The sequence below is a fragment of the Sus scrofa genome, chromosome 1 (genome assembly GCF_054392235.1).
Source record: "Sus scrofa isolate SSC_HxYL_T2T_F1_AM1 chromosome 1, Sscrofa_HxYL_maternal_Yorkshire_Landrace_v2.0, whole genome shotgun sequence".
In the NCBI taxonomy this organism is placed as follows: domain Eukaryota; kingdom Metazoa; phylum Chordata; class Mammalia; order Artiodactyla; family Suidae; genus Sus; species Sus scrofa.
This window is the reverse complement of record NC_139383.1, coordinates 75,658,473-75,678,802: the sequence shown is the minus strand read 5'-3', so window position 1 is coordinate 75,678,802 and position 20,330 is coordinate 75,658,473. Positions and strand designations below refer to the sequence as shown.

Here is a 20,330-nt window from a genome sequence, read left to right as displayed (position 1 = left end):
AACGTTTTTCTCAATTTTTATCATCAGACTTCCTATACTGCCTGTCTTATCGTGCTCTCCACCTACCAACTGGAGACCTGTGCTTTCATGCTTTGTGGTCTGCACACATTCCTCGTCCGCGTTCCCACCATACTCTCTGAAAGACTGGCATGGATTCCATTTCACAGCCTGCAGTCTGGGGGCTGACCTTGAGATGTTTTGTGTTCTCTTCCTCCTGCGTTTCCCATGGCGCCTTCATGAACAAGGCTTCCTACGTCATCACTGCTGCTGTTTCCCATATATCCTTTCCTCCTATCTTTCCTTTCTTCCCTCCCCCGCCCTCATATCTTGGGTATGTGTCCCCTTAATCTCTTCAGCCAGTTTTTTTGTCCTCCGTCTACATAAACATAGTCTTCCATGTAGTGCTTATAACACATCTGAGGTTAGTCTGGGCTGCCCTTACACTTCAGGAGAACATAATACCACCCCTGAAGGATGGCTTCAGAGCCTTTGGGAAGGCCTCTCTCCCCCCCCAAAAAAGGCAGCATCATACACCTTCAGGCTGGAAAGTTCTAGAAACCATTGCGTCCAGCCTGCCATCTTGAGGCAGGAGAGGAGGGCTCCTCATGTACATAAGACACAGGGACAAGCATTTAATCTTTAGCCTGCAGGGGTTCCTGTTGTGGCGCAGTGGAAATGAATCTGACTAGGAACCACGAGGTTGCAGGTTTGATCCCTGGCCTCGCTCAGTGGGTTAAGGATCCCGGCGTTGGCATGAGCTATGGTGTAGGTTGCAGACACAGCTCGGATCTGGCATTGCTATGACTGTGGTGTAGGCTGGCAGCTGAAACTCCAATTCGACCCCTAGCCTGGGAACCTTCATACGCCGCAGGTACGGCCCTAAAAAAAAAAAAAAAGAAAAAGAAAAAAAAAAGACAAAAAAGACAATCTTTAGCCTCCAAATAAAGTGTATCCGCTACTACATTTCTCCTGCTGGGCTAAAATACTCAGCTAAGCTAAATTAAGCTTTTCCTCCCCTTTTTAAAGTTTTGTGTCCTATAAAATGTGAGAACCTAGATAAATTTTAAGCTAAAATTTAAGCTTTTCCTCCCCCTTTTAAAGGTTTGTGTCCTGTAAAATGTGAGAACCTAGATAAATTTAAACATTCCAGGGAGTACTGACCGATTGGCCCTCTTGGTGACTGACAGGCCAGCACGAACAAGTTTAGGGAGGGAGGGATTGGAAGTGAGCTCCTGAGTGGAGCTGGGAATGGAGCATGTTGGCAGCTGAAGGCAAATCATTCCCCAAACCAGCATTTCTCCATCTGTGGTCTCCAGACCACCAGCAGGAGCATCTCGTGGGATGTTGTTAGAAATGCAGATTCTCAGGCCCTATCCTAGAATCAGAAGCTTGAGGTGGGGTTTGGGAACCTGCAATTCTGAATGCCCAGATGATGGAGAACAGCTGGAGAACAGCTGTCCCAGATGATGCATGGTTTGGCCAGGACAGTGGCCGCACACTGGGGTTTGGGAGGTTGGCTGTCGGTGCCGAGTGGATGAAAACACTAACGCATTCATTTTGAGGGGCTTGGGACTGAAAAGGGTTAAGGAAGGGGAAGTCTCTTCCTCATGACCCCTGGCATGCCCTGCCAACCCCTGCTGGCCCTTGGGGGCATTTCCTCACCTGGTCTGATTCCCCCCGTCAGCAAAGTGTTCTTTCCATCCTTGGCATGGAAAACCATGTCTCACTTAGGACCCCAAACAAGGAGGCACACAGTAAAATGCGCTTCAGAAATGAAGCTAGAGGACGTCATTTTGTTTGCAAATTAGTATAGCAAGTATGCTATGCGTGCACTTATTACCAGATTTCCATCTATTTTCTAAGAATTTGCCATTTTAAAGATTTTTAGGTCACTTTTTGATTTAAGCAATGTCAGATTCTTGAAAATGTTCTTAAATTCCTTTTGAGAGCAAACTTCTGAAAGATGGCAAAAAAAACCTTTTTTTAGGCTTCAGCTCTAGCACTGATTCCAAGCTCTGGCTTGGGTGTTTAGCAGAGTTCCCACCCTCCCCACCCTCACTACATTCTTTTTGGTCCTTTTCCTTTACAGGAACTTAAAAATGAAATCTGGGAATATTCTTCCTATGTGATGTGTTTTATTAATGATCAGCTCCTGGGTGATGCACTTGATCTTCAGAAATGGGCCCACAAGGTGTGGGATATAGTTGATTTTAAGCCCCCTGCACTTTATGAAGCACTTACTTTGGATTATTCCACCAAATTCTTAAGAGACACCAAGGCAAGTTATACTCATTTTTAAGCAAAAATAGTGGAATCTTTGAGCTGTTATACTGATTACCTAGCAAAGGCAATATGAAAGAGTAGGCTAGGTTTTGAGTTCTCAATGACCTGTTGCAGAGGATTATAATGTGGCAGGGTTTGGCCTCGGGGTGTGTAAAGCAAGACTACCTCATAGGAGGCAGACGTTACAGGAAGAAGAGCATCCTTGTTCACACATTTCTACTCCCCACTAGAAGCTCATATGTGTTAATTATCATCCACTTTAAAATATAAAGGACCCCCACCCCCACACGCAAGAAGGTCAAGCCTATCCTTCATCCACCGTTAGCATGAAATATTTTAATTAATATTTTCTAACACCTAAATGAGAGCTACTGCACTAAGAGAAGGGAAAGTTTGCAAGGGAAGGTGACATTTTAAAGCATGACACATGGTGGGCAAGAGCAGGACTACAAGTATGGCATCCGGGAGGTTTCTGGTGGCCAGGGACAGTCATGAAGCTTGAGGTTGAGAGAGTAAGTGACAAACATCAGGGTGGAATGGCAACAGAGGTAGAAGAACTTTGTAATTTTGCTCTGAAACCTTGTTTTAGCAAGCTACCACATGCTGAGAATCACTGCCAGCCCATGGTGGCCTGTGCCCACAGAAGGACCTGTGCCAGGGTCTGAGCTGTGCAAAGGCAAAAGACCTTATCTTGTTTCATCCTTGTTCAACCACTGTCTCAAGGAGAATCTGCAACATAGGAGGTGCACAGTGAATATCTGGCTGAACAAACAACACATTTGGAAAATGCATGAAACTCTGGGGTGTGAGAAGGAATTTAATGTTTATAGCAGTTCATTCCCAAAGGGACAGGATTCGAGAAGTACATAGTGTACTCTGGGAATGGCAGAGGACAGCAAGGAGGCAAGAATTAGTGGGAAAGGACTGGGAAAATGAGTGTCAGTCAGGATTCTTGGTGCCAAGAGTACCAAGCTTTTCTGATTAACTTAAGGAGAAAAGGTATGTATTGAAAGGATGTTGGTAACCTCACAATTGACAGAAAAGCTGGAGAAGCAGTTTTGGAAATCAGGCAGGAACTAAGGGAGGCCTGGTAGCAGGGAAGCCTGGCCAGAGTCACGTCCTAGGAACACAGAGCTAGGATGCCACCATGAGTGCCCCCTGGCCTTGGGTCACACTGCCGCCACTTTCACCGAGTGAACATGACTTCTGTCCTTGGGTATGTGTCATTCCCCGGAGATCCAAGGCCCTAGGCAGGAGCAACCTGACTAGTCGAGCCCAGGTTATATCTCCACACCCTGGCTCTCACAGGGCAGGGAGAGAAAGAAGTTCAGCAGAGGCTGGCGCAACCCTGTGGGGAGCTTCCCAAATAAGAAAGGTGCTTTGATGTTAAAACAACAAATACAGATCCACTAAAGAAGGGTTGAACTTATTGTCTACTCTTAACCGAGGACTCGGAGTTTATCCAGAAGGAAGCAAGCCAACAGAACTCTTCACCAAGATGTCAAAGATAACATAATCTTCTTTGCTGTTTTGGAAAAACCTTCAGGACTGTGCCCACGCAGGGTGGAGTGGGAAAAGCTTGGTGGCAGGGCAGCCATTTGGAAAGCTACAATAGAAGTGTGGGCTGGAAATACAGCCTGAATTAGTGGCAGTGAGCAGAGAGGATGCAGATTCCAGAGAAAATGCTTGGATTTTTTGCACATAGATTTCTTGTGCTGAGAAAAACCCAGGGATTCAAGCGTACCTCTGGTATGGAATGATATAGTAGATAATTAGGTTTGGATGCTAGGGGACTTTATCTTGTGTTACAGTTACTTGCTTTCTTTTCATTTGAATTTTTAGAATTATCTACCCTTGACAAGCAGATAAAGATAATATACTGGTGCCCAGGGAAGGTGAATGATGCCTGAATGGACTTACTCATATCAGAAGTTAATCATGATTTATAATACGTCCTCTTTTTCCTTCTAAGCCTGAGAAATTTACTACATCATGCCTCATATTCTAAAATTTTAATGGTCTCTTATAATTAAGAACCTGAAGTAGAGCAGCTGAGAGGCACAAACGATTATAACTAGTATGAATGTAATGCTTCATTCCTGGGTGCCAGATATTACACATTATTTCAGTCTTTTAATTAAAAAAAATGCTCAGAGTGACATAAGATAATAATAATACATTCAAAAGTGATTTCATTTATGCCTCCTAGATTGATAAGAAATAGGGCAGGGAAAATTATGTACCTGTTAAATTAGGCAGCATTTTTATGTATGAGAATGGTGCTTAAGAGTTGAAATGTATTCCATTAGATGTGTTCTTCTCTCTAAATGAATGCTACTTTGATGGAAAATAGTGTTTGCATTTTGGATGCCTCTTTGTAGGTCTAGACAAGCGTTCAAAAATGTTAGTTGTCTCTACCAAAAAGGATGTCAGTTGAAAACAAGAGCTGGGGGCATCTAGGAGTGTGAGGACATGAATGAAATAATTAATAAGCACAGCATCAGTCTCATATACTGCTTTCTTTCTTTCTTTCATTTGGGTTTCTGTCTGCTGTTCTACTTGGGCAGTTTTCATTATTCTATCTTCCAGGTAGAAGAACTTTTTTGTTCTTCTGCATTATTCATTTGGCTAGTCATTGCCTTTACTTCAGCTTTCATCTCTGCAAATGAATTTTCTAATTTGTCTTGGTTCCTCCTTATAGTTTATAGTTCCTTTTTACCTTTCTGTCAATAGCTTTTCTTAATTCCTTCAGTATTTTCACTATTTCCTTTTTGAACTCAATGTCTATTAGATTGAAGAGGTCTGTTTAATTCTTTCAAGGAAATTCTTTTGATCCTTTAATTGGGAATGGTTCCTCTTCTAATTCATTTTACTTATATTTCTCTTAAAAATGAAAGCAATATAGGAGACCTGCAGGTTCATATAAAGCATGCCAATCTATGCATAACAGGGATCCGAGGAGGAGAAGAAGGAGAAAAGGGGATTGAAAATATATCTAAAATTATGGCGGAAAACTCCCCAAACCTAAAGAAAGAAACAGATATCCAGGTACAGGAAGCACAGAAAGTCACAAAAAGATAAACCCAAACAAACATACACCAAGATATATTATAATAAAAATGGCAAAAGGTGAAGAGAGGATTCTAAAGGCAGCAAGAAAAGAACAAAGAGGTCATTACAAGAGAAATCTCCATAAGGCTATCAGCTGATTTCTCTATAGAAACATTGTGGACCAGAAGGAAGTGACAGGATATATTCAAAGACCTGAAAGGGGAAAATCTGTAATCTAGGATACTCTACCCAGCAATATTATCATTTAAAATAGAAGAAGAAATAAAGAATTTCTCAGACAAGCAAAAACTAAAAGAATATAGCAATACTAGATCTGTCCTAAAGGAAATATTGAAAGGTCTTCTCTAAAAAGTAAAGAAGAATTTATATGAAAGAGAAAAATCACAATTGGAAAGTAAATCACTTAAATAAGCCAGTACTTAGATTAAAAAATTTTTTTTGTGAAAGTGATGATAACCACAGTGAACAGCAGAAAGGTGAACATGAAGATGTAAAAGAGGACATCACATCAAAGTCATAAAATGTGGGGGAGGAGTAAAAGAAAATGTAGATTTTTTTTTTCTAGAATGTGTTTGAGCCTGTATGATTACCAGCCTAAAGCAAGTAGATACAGGAAGAGATTAATATACTTAAAAAACAGGGCACCCACAAATCAAAAACATACAATAGATTTATAAAACCCAAAAAGAACATAAGTATAATACACATCATCAAAACACAAAAGGTAAAAAAAAGGGAAAAGAAATATAAAATCAATGGGAAAACAAGGTCCAAAATGGCAATACATGTCAATAATTATCTTAAATGTCAATGGACTACATATACCAATCAAAAGAGACTGAATAAAAAAGCAAGAGCCTACAATATGCTGCCCAAAAGAGGCCCACTTTAGGGAAAAGGATATAGATAGGCTGAAAGTGAGAAGATGGAAAAAGATATTTCATGCAAACAGAAATGATGAAAGTGGGGATTGCAATACTCATATCAGACAAGGCAGACTTTAAAACAAAGGCTATAAAGAAAGATAAAAAAAGGACACTACTTAATGATAAAAGGATCAATACAAGGAGAGGCTATTACACTTATCAATATATATGCACCCAATATGGGAGCACCCAAATACATAAAACAAGTACTAACAGACATAAAAGGAGAAACTGATAGGAATACAGTAACAGCAGGCAACATTAACACCCCATTCACATCAATGGACAGATCTTTGAAAGAAAATAAGGCAACAAAGATCCCAAATGATACAATAGAACAGTTAGACTTAACTGACATTTTCAGGACATTACAGCCTCCCAAAAGCAGAATACACATTCTTTTCAGATGCACATGGTACATTCTCTAGAGCTGACCACATACTATGACACAAAACAAGTCTCAACAAATTTAAGAGTACAGAAGTTATTTCAAGTATCTTTTCTAATCAAAATAGCGTGAAACTAGAAATCAACCACAGAAAAAGAAATTAGAACAAAACAATTACATGGAGACCAAACAACATGCAACTAAAACACCAAGGGGTCAATGATATAATAAATTTAAAAATACCTTGAGGCAAATGATAATGAAAACATGACCATACAAAATCTATGGGATGCATCAAAAGCAGTTCTTAGAGGGAAGGTCACAGTGATACAGGTCTTCTCAGGAAAAAAACAAGAAAAATCTCAAACAACCTAATCTACCACCTAAAAGAATTAGAAAAAGAGCAACAGGGAGTTCTCCTGTCGTGCAGTGGGTTAAGGATCTGGCATCATCATTGCAACAGTTGGGTTTGCTGTGTCATGGGTTCAGTCCCAGTCTGGGAATTTTTGCATTGATATGGCCAAAGAAAAAAGAAAAGAAACAAAATCTAAAGTCAGCAGAAGGAAGGAAATAATAAAGATCAGAGAAGAAATACATAAAATAGAGGTTAAAGAACAATAGAAAAACCAGCAGTTCCCTTGTGGAACAGCAGGTTGAGGATACAGTGTTGTCACTGCAGCCTAGGATCCCTGCTGTGGTGCAGATCTGATCCCTGGCTTGGGAACTTCTGCATGCCTTAGGCACAGCCAAAAAAAGCAAAAAACCAAACCCAAACAAAACACCAAAACAATAGAAGAAAAATCAATAAAACTAAGACCTTGGTTCTTTGAAAGAGTAAACAAAATTGACGAACATCAGGCCAGGCTCATTGAGAAGAAAAGAGAAAATACCAAAATAAAATAAGAAATAAAAGAGGAAAAATAACAACTGATATTGCAGATATACAAAAACAAAGAATACTATGAACAATTATATGCCAAGTTGGACAACCCAGAAAAAATGGACCACTTTCTAGAAATATACAGCCCACCAAAACTGAATCAAGAAGAAATAGATAACTTCAACAGATCCATCACTAGAAGTGAAATAGAATCTATAATTTAAAAAAAAAAAACAAAAACTCCCTACAAACAAAAGTCTAGGACCAGATGGCTTCAACTGGGCAATTCTACTAAACATACAAATAAGAATTTATACTGATCCTTCTCAAACTCTTCCAAAAGACTGAAGAGGAAGGAACACTTGCAGAAACATTCTATGAAGCCACCATCACCCTGATACCAAAATCAAAGACACTACCAAAAAAGAAAATTATAGGCCAATATCTTTGATAACTAAAGATACAAAAATGTCAACAAAACATTAGCTGAAGATAAACTGAATCCAACAACACATAAAAAAGATTATAAACCACAACCAAGTTGGATTGACTTCAGGGTCACGAAGATGGTTCAACATATGCAAATCAATCAATGTCATATACCACATAAACAAAAAATCCACAGTGATTATCTCAGTAGATGTAACAGAAAACATTTGATAAAATTCAACATCTATTCATGATTAAAAAAAAAAACCCTTACAAAAGTGGGTATAGAGGGAATATATAAAACAATATATAAATAAATAAAGGCTATTTATGACAAATCCACAGGCAATATAATACTTGGTGGTGAAAAGGTAAAAGACTTCTTGCTAAAATCTGGAACAAGACAAGGATGCCCACTTTCACCACTTCTCTTCAACATAGTTTTAGAAGTCCTAGCCACAGCAACCAGGCAAGAAAAATAAAAGGTATTCAGATTGGTAAAGAAGAGGTAAAATTTTAGTCATTATTCACAGATGACATGATACTATCTATAGAAAACCCTAAAAATTCCACACGAAACTACTAGAACTGATAAATTCAGCAAGGTAGCAGAATAAAAGATTAGCATATAGAAATCAGTTGTATTTCTTTACACCAGCAATGAAATATCAGAAAGGGAATATAAACAAACAATCCCTTTTAAAATTGAATTAAAAAAAAAAACACTTAGGAATAAATCTCACCAAAGAGGTTAAAGACTTAAATGCTGAAAACTACAAAACATTAATAAAGGAAACTGAAGATGAGTCTAAGAAATGGAAAGATATCCCATGCTCTTGGATTGGAAGAATTAATAGTGTTAAAATGGCCATACTACTCAAAACAATGTACAGGTTTAATGTAATCCTTATCAAATTACCCATGACGTTTTTCACCAAACTAGAACAAATAATCCTAGAATCTAAAAGGAACCATAAAAGGCTCAGAATTGGCAAGCACTCCTAAGGAAAGAGAACAAAGCAGGAAGCATAACCCAGACTTCAGACAGTACCACAAAGCTACAGTAATCAAAACAGCATGGTCTTGGCACAAAAACAGACATGAATCAGTGGAACAGGACAGAGAGAAACAAATCCACACACCTATGGACAATTAGTCCTCAAGAAAGGAAGCAAAAATACACAATCAACAAGTTAGGTACTGGGAAAGGCGGACAGCCACATGTAAATCCACAAAGTTAGAACACACCCTCACAACCACCATACACAAAAACAAGCTCAAAATTTCTTTAAGAGTTAAATATAAAACAAGACACCATAAAACTCCTAGAAGAGAACATAGCAAAACATTTTGTGTCATGAATTGTACCAATGTTTTCTTAGGTCAATTTCCCAAGGCAACAGAAATAAAAGCCAAAATAAACAAACGGAACCTAATCAAATCTATAAGCTTTTGTACAGAAAGGGAAACCATAAACAAAACGAAAACACAAGCTATGTAGAGTTCCCGTTGTGGCTCAACAGGTTAAGGACCTGACATAGTGTCCATGAGGATGCAGGTTCTATCCTTGACCTCACTCAGTGGGTTAAGGATCTTGCGTTGACCAAAGCTGCGGCACAGGCTGCAGATGTAGCTTGGATCTGGCATTACTATGGCTGTGGTGTAGGCTGGCAGCAGCAGCTTCGATTTGACCCCTAGCCTGGGAACTTCCATATGCCACAGGTGCAGCTGTAAAAAGAAAGAAAAAGAGCCTTAAAAAGAAAAGACTACCTAGAGAATGAGAGAAAAATATCTGAAAACAAAATAACCAAAAGGGCTTAATTTCCAAAATATACAAACAGCTCATACTATTCAATGACCAAAACACCAAACAACTCAATCGAAAAATGGGCAGAAGACCTAAATAGACATTGCTCCAAAGGAGACATACAGATGACCAACAGTCACATGAAATATGCTCAACATTACTAATTATTAGAGAAGTGCAAATCAAAACTACAATGAGGTATCACTTCACACCAGTCAGAATGGCTATCATTTAAAAGTCTACAAAAAATAAATGCTAGAGAGGATGTGGAGAAAAGAGAACCCTTGTACACTGTTGGTGGGAATGTAAATTGTTACAACCACTATGTATTGTTACAACCACAAAACAGTATGTGGAAGTTCCTTAAAAAAAGAAAAATAAAATTACCATATGATCCACCAATCACACTCCCAGGCATGTGTCCAGAAAAGACAAAAGCTCTAATTCAAAATCATACATACATCCCAGTGTTGTTCATAGTGCCACTATATACAATAGCCAAGACATGGAAGCAACCTAAGTGGCCATGGGCAGATGAATGGATAAAGATGTGGTGTGTACACACGCACACACACACACACACACACACACACACACACACACACACACATACACACACACACACAGAGACACAGAGAAATGTTATTCAGCATAAAAAGAATGAAACAATGCCATTTGCAGCAACATGGATGAAATTACAGATTATTATACTAAGTGAAATAAGTAAGAATGAGACAGACATATATCTTATGATATCACTTATATGTGGAACCTAAAATATAATACAAATCAACATATTTACAAAATAGAGACAGACTCACAGACTTGTGGTTGCCAATGAGGATGGAGGAGTGGGGAAGGGAAGGATTGGGAGTTTGGGATTAGCAGAGGCAAACTATTATATTTAAAAAAAAAAAAAAAAAAAAAAAAAAAAAAAAAGCACAGCAACCTGTCTTCGCCGCCCTGGTGTGGTACCTCCTATGGATAGAGTAGCCTTATTTTCCTGCTCAGAAAAGCTGTGACCTGGCTCTGCTTAGCTAATCTGTGCAGTCTCTGGAAATCTAGAACACAAGGTAACGAAATCCAGGTGGCTCACACGGGATCTTTTCCCAGAATTACTCAGCAAAGAATTCCCAGTCTGCTGCTTTTCCCAGAGGGACTGACTAGTGAGCCTTTCCACACCCAGTCTTCAGATGGATATCTAGGCCATGTGCTCTCCATCTCATGTGTTAGGTTAATGTTATTCAGAGCTTTACTACTGAAGGGTTTTAAAAAGCATGTAATTTAGCTGTAAAAATTTGGTATAATAAAATGAAACAAATGTCTTTAAGTCATTCCTTTAACTTTGCTTTCATGTTATCTACTATTAGTGCTGCTAATTATCACTGAAAGAATTACTCTGTTATATTTTGGTCATATCTAAAACTTTCTTCCAAAACACTGACCTGCATTACCTTTTTCTCCCTAATTTTAATAGCATGATTTTGTGTTTTTGGACATTTCTATTGATCTTTATCCAGTTGGAAGATTGATTTTTGAGGTAAGAGGTTTTTGACTGCTGTTTTTTTAATAAGTTGGGGGGAGTGAGAATCTCTGTCAAAATGTTAAGTGTTTAATCTCTGAAATCTTTTATCTTTATTTTGTAGTTATACTGTGATACGTGTCCCAAAACATGTAAAAATTTTCAGGTCTTGTGCACAGGAAAAGCAGGGTTTTCCCAAAGTGGCATCAGGCTACATTATGCAGGTTCCATTTTTCATCGAGTAGTACGGAATGGTTGGGTACAAGGAGGAGGTGAGTTTAAAACCTTAAATACAACTTATTGCAACATGAAATCAGAATGTCCAAACTTTTGTTTCTCTGTCTTTGTAATATTTATGTAGAATTAAATATGTCTCATATTAGATGTTACATATATATATTTTAAAGGATGTTTTATATGGCCAAATGATGAATTAAGATACTCATACTCTTTTTAAAAATTCCCCAATTATTAAAATAAACAAATCTAAGTATGTTACCAGGAATATTCCAGATTGACAAGTGATACAAGAAAGTAGGAAAACATTTTTGGAGTTCCTGTTGTGGCTCAGCGGGTAAAGAACCTGACTAGTATCATGAAGATGCAGGCTCGATCCCTGGCCTCACTCAGTCGGTTAAAAATTCCCTGTTGCAGTGATCCCTGGACACACTCAGTGGGTTAAAGATTCCCAGTTGCAGTGAGCTGCGGTGTAGGTTGCAGAAGTGGCTCAGATCTGGTGTTGCTGTTGCTGGGGCATGGGCCAGCAGCTGCAGCTCCAATTCGACCCCTAGTCTGGGAACTTCCATATGCTGTAGGTGCAGCCAGGGAAAAGAAAGAAAAGAAGAAGGGAAAAAAAGAAAAAAAGAAGAAAGTAGGCTAACATTTTTAAAATCAAAAGATAATTTAAAATGCTCATCTAAAAATAACAGTATGTAGGAAAATACAATGCTTTTAAGAAACGCAGAGTTCCCATCCTGGCTCAGCAGAAATGAATCCGACTAGGAGCCATGAGGTTTCGGGTTCAATCCCTGACCTCACTCAGTAGGTTAAGTTTTTAGGTTTTTTTTTTTTTTGTCTTTTTGTCTTTGTTGTTGTTGTTGTTGCTATTTCTTGGGCCGCTCCCGCGGCATATGGAGGTTCCCAGGCTAGGGGTCTAATCGGAGCTGTAGCCACCGGCCTACGCCAGAGCCACAGCAACGCGTGATCCGAGCCGCGTCTGCAACCTACATCACAGCTCACGGCAACGCCAGATCGTTAACCCACTGAGCAAGGGCAGGGACCAAACCCACAACCTCATGGTTCCTAGTCGGATTCGTTAACCACTGCGCCACGACGGGAACTCCTCCCTCAGTAGGTTAAGGATCCAGCGTTGCCATGACCTGTGCTATAGGTTGCAGACACGGCTCGGATCTGACATTGCTGTGGCTGTGGTGTAGGCCAGCAGCTGGAGCTCTGATTCGACCCCTAGCCTGGGAACTTCCATATGCCACAGGTGCAGCCCTAAGGAAAAAAAAAAAAAAAAAAAGAAACACAACAAAGTTGGGAATTTGAAAACAGAATACATGAAAAACAGGTTATTTATCACCAAAGGTATTACTACATTGTTACAAATGAAAAGTAAGATCTAAAGCATTTTGGTCTCCATCTTCACTTTCTTTTCAGGTCAGTCCTTTGGCTTTACACCAATTAGGTGCCTGATTAATGGCATTAAATTAAATTTTGGAGGGCTTTTAGGAGATATCCCATAGGGAGCAATCAGGCCACAATTTCAAAATAATTGGTTTAGTGTGGAAGGAGATTTGCTTGAACTTGATGAAATAGGCAGAGGCTTAAATTAATAATGTTTCTTTTTTTTTTTTCAATCTGGAACATTCAGGGGCTGATGAGGAGAAAAAAATAGATTTAATCCACATATTTCATATATAAATTAGCTATTTTTGCCTGTTTCTCCAAAATGAAATCCTACCACCAATACTGTTTTCTAATCTATTTTTCCACTTAATATGTATAGTATTCATCTTCATATGTCAATATATATACACACATAAAATTTTTATGGCCTGCCTAATTTTTCATCATATTGCTATGCCAATTCAATTAATTTCCTGTTGGTGAACATTTATTTTATTTACTTATTTTTTTTTTGCTTTTTATGGCCGCACCTTCAGCATATGAAAGTTCCCAGGCTAGGAATTGGAGCTGCAGCTGCCGGCCTACGCCACAACCACAGCAATGTAGGATCCTTAACCCAGGGATCAAACCTGCATCCTCATGTTTACTAGTCAGGTTCATAACCCACTGAGCCACAAAGGGAACTCCCCATTGGTGAACATTTAGGCTGTTTTCCATGTTTTGTTAGTATAAAACAATCCTCAAGAGGGCCCATATCAGGGTCTCCTGATACTTGAGTATTGACTCTGGTGTGTTGGGCTTCCAGATGCTATATTCTTTTTTGTTTTGGTTTTTGGCTAGACCTCCCCTCACCTCTGTGAGCCTCAGAGCAAGATTTGGGAAAAGTAGGTCATGTTATTATTGTTTATTTGAAGTAAAATTTCCAAATAGTAAGCGCATAGGACTTGGTTTATATTTTCAAATCTTGGGGCAGCAATGTTTAAGCACAGCTTGGAAAACAAATTCTGGTTACTACACTCAAATCCACATTGAAGCACAGGAGTTGTACCATGTTGGATAAGACACTGTCATCTCTGAATTGGTTTGTGAATCATAAAATGGGGATAATGTACTATCACAGCATGGCGAGGATTCAGTGACCTGGTATGTTGAAAGTGCCAAGCTCTGGAAGCATTCTTCTTCACATGTCACATTCTCATAGGGCTGCGGGTAGAATTTCAGAGTAAAGGAACTAACTATGGCTTTATGTTGTGCCTTGGAGCTTCCAGTCACTACTGCTTACCCTTGGGGACCAACAGGCCGTTCATGGTCTCCCCCCCGCCCCGCCCCCCGGCCCCGCCTCAACTTCTGACCTCTCCCTCTTGCTCACTCTGCTTCACACTCTGGGTGCCTTGCTGTCCCTTAAGCACATCAAGCACATGCGTACCTTGAGGTCTTGTGTTGTTTCTTTTGCCTGAAATATCTACACCCAGCTGTTCCTCCATGTATCCCCTTATTTTACCCATTGATCTGTTTCTGATTTTTGCCAAGAGTTTCTCTCTTACCTGACTACCCTACTGAAAATCTTCCACCTTCTTTCCCACATATGTCTCCTCACCCCCTTTTCTCTACTGCTCTCCTATCCCCTTACCCAGCTTTATTTTTCTTCCTAGAACTTTTCATCACATACCATTAACATTTCCTTGTTAGTTATTATCTGTTTCTTTTCATTAGACTATAAGTCCATGAGGGCAGAGATTTCTATCTCTTTTTGCCATAGTTGCATCTTTGGGTTGGAGAACAGTGCCTAGCATGTAGTAGATGCTTAAAAATATTTTGTTAAAAAAAATGAATGAAGGAAGGAATGAACAGATAGGAAATATACATTCTATTCATTTTTAAACATGAAGTTAAAGAAGATACCAAGTCATTAAGCCATTTTGACAAGATCTCTGTGGCTCCCACAAGGCCTACTACCTTTAGAAGGATCTCTTGATACACTTTGTCATCATGATCATCAGAATGATGGTGAAGATGACAATGAGAGGATGCATTCCATAAGCGTGTGAAGCTGCACAATAATAATGGCCACGAGGAGTTCCCGTTGTGGCTCAGAAGTTAACAAACCCAACTAGTATCCACAAAGATGCAGGTTCAATCCCTGGCCTTGCTCAGTGGGCTAAGGATCCATAGTTGCCATGAGCTGTGGTGTAGGTCACAGATGTGGCTCAGATCTGGTATTGCTATGGCTGGGGCATAGGCCGGCAGCTGCAGCTCCAATTCAACCCCTAGCCTGGGAACCTCCATATGCTGCAGGTGCAATCCTAAAAAGCAAAAAAAAAAAAAAAGCCGCAAATGAAGGAGCATGACACTCTGCCAGACATGGGACGATGTACTGTCCCTACAGCATGGCTGCATTTAATCCTCAGAACTTCCTGGGAGGCACTTCCTATTATCCCTATCTATACAGAAGAGGAAACAGTCTTGGAAAAGGTAACCAACATCAAGATTGAAATTGAAATCATCTGATTTTGAAATTTACTTTTAACTACTATTCTGTCTTGCTGAATTTTTCAGAAATGTAGCCATAATATTAGATATCCAAAGCTTAATTCGAGGGGGTGGATTATGGCCACAAAAAAACATTAAATATTGCTTGAAATGGTGTCAATATTCACCTGGAAGAGCTGAAGCAAAGGGCAGGAGTCATGGTGGCAGGTGGTAGAGAAATAGGGCAAGGGGGTATTGCTGGTGTTTATGTAAATTAGCAGGGGAGGGGAAGTGTCTGGGAAGTTTGCTTGAGCAAAGCAAACTCTAGGACCTGAAGGAACTGGTGCTAGAGAGGACCTTCAATTGCCCAATCCTGGATTTAGCCTCTGGCTGTGGCAGCAGAGCCTGAGAAGAGCCTTTGGGGGCGTGGTATCAGGTGAAGTAGGTTGAGCCTTAAAATTTATCAGTTAACTTCTAAGCCAGCTTTATAAACAGTGTAATTTAAATGCTGCATGCCCTATGCTGCATATATTCTCTCCACATGCTTTCTATTGCATCGTATTTCTTTAAACAGCACAGCCGCTTTTATTTAAGCGCTCATATTGAGTTCCAGTGGCACAGTCCTTCAACAGATATTTATTGCACACTCTTCAAGGAGGGCAGACTAGAGAGCTGAAGGAAGTTAAGGAAGGGGTTATGGGGAGAATACAGACCTCAGTAACCTCTATTTTCACTTGAGTTAGCTTTGCTTCCCATTTAGCAAATGGGAAGATAGATTAAAAAGGTTAAAAAAATAACTTGTGCATGGAAGATTTTTATAGCCAGATCATTGCCTACACCAAAATATGCATATAATGCACATAATGTGAAGCTGGTAACTCTTTTTAGAGCATCTATTTTTATTCTGGTGTCCAAAATACCTTACTTACTATTCATATATCATCTTCTCAGCTTAATCTTTCCATTTTTTGAAAAGCAAGATGGATTATGGAATAACTTGTGAAGTAAAGAGAATTTACATGAACACACTTTCTTTAAATCATGGCCACGATTATATAAGTTAATATGTCATCATTTCAAAGGTTTTGCATTAAGTTTTACCTACTTCAGAGTTATGGAGGAAAAATGGGATCGTGAATGTAAAAGTTCTTACAAAATACAAGTGAAATCACAGAAATATTTTCGGGAGTTCCTTTCGTGGCACAGTGGTTAACGAATCTGACTAGGAACCATGAGGTTTCGGGTTCGATCCATGGCCTTGCTCAGTGGGTTAAGGATCCGGTGTTGCCGTGAGCTGTGGTATGGATTGCAGATGCAGCTCGGATCCCACATTGCTGTGGCTCTGGCGTAGGCCGGTGGCTACAGCTCTGATTAGACCCCTAGCCTGGGAACCTACATATGCCATGGGAGCGGCTCAAGAAAAGGCAAAAAGACCAAAAAAAAAAATTTTTTTTTTCATGGGACAGATATTGAATAATTAGGTAACTTACTCTACTTATTGTTACAGGTAGAATCATAATTTAAAGCATTTTTTTCCTGTCATTACTATATTCTATATTCTGAGTCTCAGAATTCTAATGTTTATTTATTGCTATTTTTCAGATATAGTTGCTGGAAAAGGAGATAATGGAGAGTCAATTTATGGACCAACATTTGAAGGTATGTATCTTTAAATTTTTTCCGTCATATTTTAATTGATTATTCAAATTTAACAGTACTGGACAATTTCACAACCCCAAATAAGATAGTGTTTGTGCTAATACGTTACAAGTACATATACTAAAGGTGGGAGTTTAAAATGGGGTAGGTGGGAAGGCACTGCAGTCCAGTTCAGAACAGCTTTGTGCATATAATTTTTCATTTGCCTCATTATATTTCTTTAGCATAAGTTCCTAGAATTAAGATTGTAGGGGTAGAAGGCAATTTATATTTTTAAGGTTGTAATTTGCCATGCTCATACTTGGTACCTGGATAATTGTCCTACTAAGACTGCTGTTGGGGGACCTGGGAAGATGGTAGTGGTGGTGGCATCATTTCTGAATTTCTTGAAATCCCACCATCAAAACAGACAAAAAAAAAAAAAAAAAAAAAAAAAGGATAAGAAAACTAAAAGCCCATGGATAACATTTACAACAAAATTTGGTGACAAGGTATCTGCATGAATTCCAGGAGTTCCTGTCCTGGCTCAGTGGTTAACGAAACTGACTAGCATCCACGAGGAGGCGGGTTCGATCCCTGGCCTTGCCCAATGGGTTAAAGATCTGGCCTTGCCATGAACTGTGGTGCAGGTCACAGACACAGTTCAGATCCCACGTTGCTGTGGCTGTGACTGTGGCCAGCGGCTACAGCTCCGATTGGACCCCTAGCCTGGGAAACTCCATATGCCACAGGTGCGGCCCTAGAAAAGACAAAAAAAAAAAAAAAAAAAAAAAAAAAAGTAAAAGGCAGGAGTTCCTGCTGTGGCTCAGCAGTAACAAACCCAGCTGGTATCCATGAGGTCGCAGGTTCGATCCCTGGCCTCACTCAGTGGGTTAAAGAGTTGGCATTGCTGTGAGCTGTGCTGGAGGTCGCAGCTGTAGCTACAATTCAACTCCTAGACTTGTGGGAACTTCCATATGCCATGGGTGTGGCCCTAAAAAGCAAAAAAAAAAAAAAAAAGTAGAAGGCAGAGGAGGAAATTTTTTTTTAAAACCAAAAAGAGATAAAAAGGATTTATAAGAAAGTGATAAATATTAAAGATAGAAAGAGAAGATCTGGCATACGAATGATAAGTATCCCTAAGGAATTAAATCAATGCAAGGAAATGGAACAAATACTAAGAACTATAACTAAAAAAGACTTTACTAAAATAAAAAAGGATTTGATGTCCTATATTTTGTCTTGGGTAGTGGTTACACAACTATACCCAATTGCCAAAATGTATTGAACTGAACATCTAAGATATGTACTTTTTTTTTTTTTTGTCTTTTTGTCTTTTCTAGGGCTGCACCTGTGGCATATGGAGGTTCCCAGGCTGGGGTGCAATCAGAGCTGTAGTTGCTGGCCACAGCAACTCAGGATCCGAGCCGCACCTGCAACCTATACCACAACTCACTGCAACGTCGGATCCTTAAGCCACTGAGCAAGGCCATGGATTGAACCCGCAATCTCATGGTTCCCAGTCAGATTCGTTAACCACTGAGCTATGATGGGAACTCCAGATATATACATTTTATTGCATGTTTATACCTCGTGTAAAAAAACAGTTGCCTAAAAACTTGAAACTAGGTACTGAAACAGCACACAGCTACCTGACAATACTAAACCATAACAGCAACACTAGACATATTTTACAAACGTTATTAGAAATTAAAGAAAAAGAAAAAAAAATCCTTTGGGCAGGTAGGCAAAAACAGCAAGTGATTTACGAGGGAAAGAAAAGTACATTATCATCATACTCTTATGCCAGAAGAAAATAGAGTAAGGTATTTATGATGTTCAAGGAAATGAAATGTGAGCTGGGGATCTTATATCCAGTCAAACTGAAGTTGATAAAGGGCACACAGAGATATCAACACAGAAAACTTGAGGGAACAGTCTTGCCGCGAGTCCTTGCTGAGGAATCAGTGACTGTAGAATGCGTTTCACACAAACGAATTACAGAGGGACCCTGACAGAAGAACCGGCAGTGAGCATTAATCATGCAGTTACTTAAAGAACTGAAATGCGATGAGGATCAAAGAGTGAGAGTATGACATATAATGATGGTATGCTTAGTCTAACAATTTTTAAAAAATTGAAAGAAATGGGGATAATATATAGAAAATTCTGAACTGTTCTCAGTAATTTTTACTGGTGATGGTATTAATATTCTGAGAGTGTTGTATATATAATGTAGGAAAAAAAGTAATTGTGAGATATTCTAATTTTATCTTCCTGCATCCTTGAGAATTAGAATCTTCAATGTGGAAAGAGGAGATAACAGATGAAATAGGATAGAGGTTAATAAGTAAAGTATTCCATAGTCCTGAATTTGAATTGGAAATAGGACTTAACACTCAAGAAGTATCATATCTCTGTATCTATATCTATAGTTCTGCCCTCGGGATTTGTCTACAAGCAGTGACGAGCCCACTACATATACTCCCAGGAATAGATTGTTGTTTTCAAAAATAATTTCTTGCTTAAAGAAACCAGGGCCTTTGGAACAAATGGCAGACTCCAGTTCTGAGACAGGAAATGACAAAATGAGCCTGGAACCTCATGTTCAGTCATGCTATCATCAGAGAGCCAAGGGTGCTATTAAAGATTTACTGGGGTCATGTCAAAGGTCTCAGGAACCAAAGTGAAGAGTCCCTCACTGGCCAAAGATGGAGTAATTTGAATAGTAATTGCAATAGATTGAAACCCAACAAATATTTTAAATTCATGAGTTCATAATGATATTATAAAATAAAGCCTACTTGCTTACCTTTTGGGGGGATGATAGGAAATGAATTTATTATCTTGAAAACTAATAAATAGAGGGAAAGAATCAAGCATTCATCTTGCCTTTCCTATAGGAAGTGTCCAAAATCATAGATAAGGGGAGACATTTCCTTATAAAGTATTCCAATTAATAATGAAAAGGATTAATTGAATATCGCCATTTTGCTGCCCTTAATGAAATGATGGATGGAGGCATTAACTGCCTGGGTATCCACTACCTTCACAGAAATGAGACAGTAGGCACCTTCGGTTGAGAGAACATACTACCAAAGGGAAGAATGTGAGTCTGATGATTCTGGACCCAGCTGCCAATTTGCAAGAAATACAACCAGTTCTGCTATAATGTGTTCTTAAAAGAGCTCTGTGCTATGTAAAATCACACAATCCAAACCACACAACTTATGGCAAAAACGAGGTTAAAAAAAAAACCTTCTTCAGTGACACATTCAAAAAAT

The 20,330-nt window shown here is 39.2% G+C and overlaps 1 protein-coding gene across 8 annotated transcripts in view; it reads left to right on the top strand.

Annotated features, from left to right (window-relative positions):
- The window catches only part of PPIL6 (peptidylprolyl isomerase like 6), a 45,051-nt gene that overhangs the window by 4,903 nt on the left and 19,818 nt on the right, over nucleotides 1-20,330 (top strand). For 4 of the 8 annotated variants that reach the window (XM_084970656.1, XM_084970618.1, XM_084970744.1 and 1 more), the window contains 4 exons: nucleotides 2,090-2,278; nucleotides 11,263-11,325; nucleotides 11,432-11,579; nucleotides 17,011-17,067. In XM_084970656.1, coding sequence (XP_084826782.1) covers nucleotides 2,090-2,278; nucleotides 11,263-11,325; nucleotides 11,432-11,579; nucleotides 17,011-17,067 — 457 coding nt within the window. The remainder of the gene's footprint in view (nucleotides 1-2,089; nucleotides 2,279-11,262; nucleotides 11,326-11,431; nucleotides 11,580-17,010; nucleotides 17,068-20,330) is intronic. The other 4 variants (XM_021101116.2, XR_014811896.1, XM_021101239.2 and 1 more) reach the window with 4 other exon arrangements.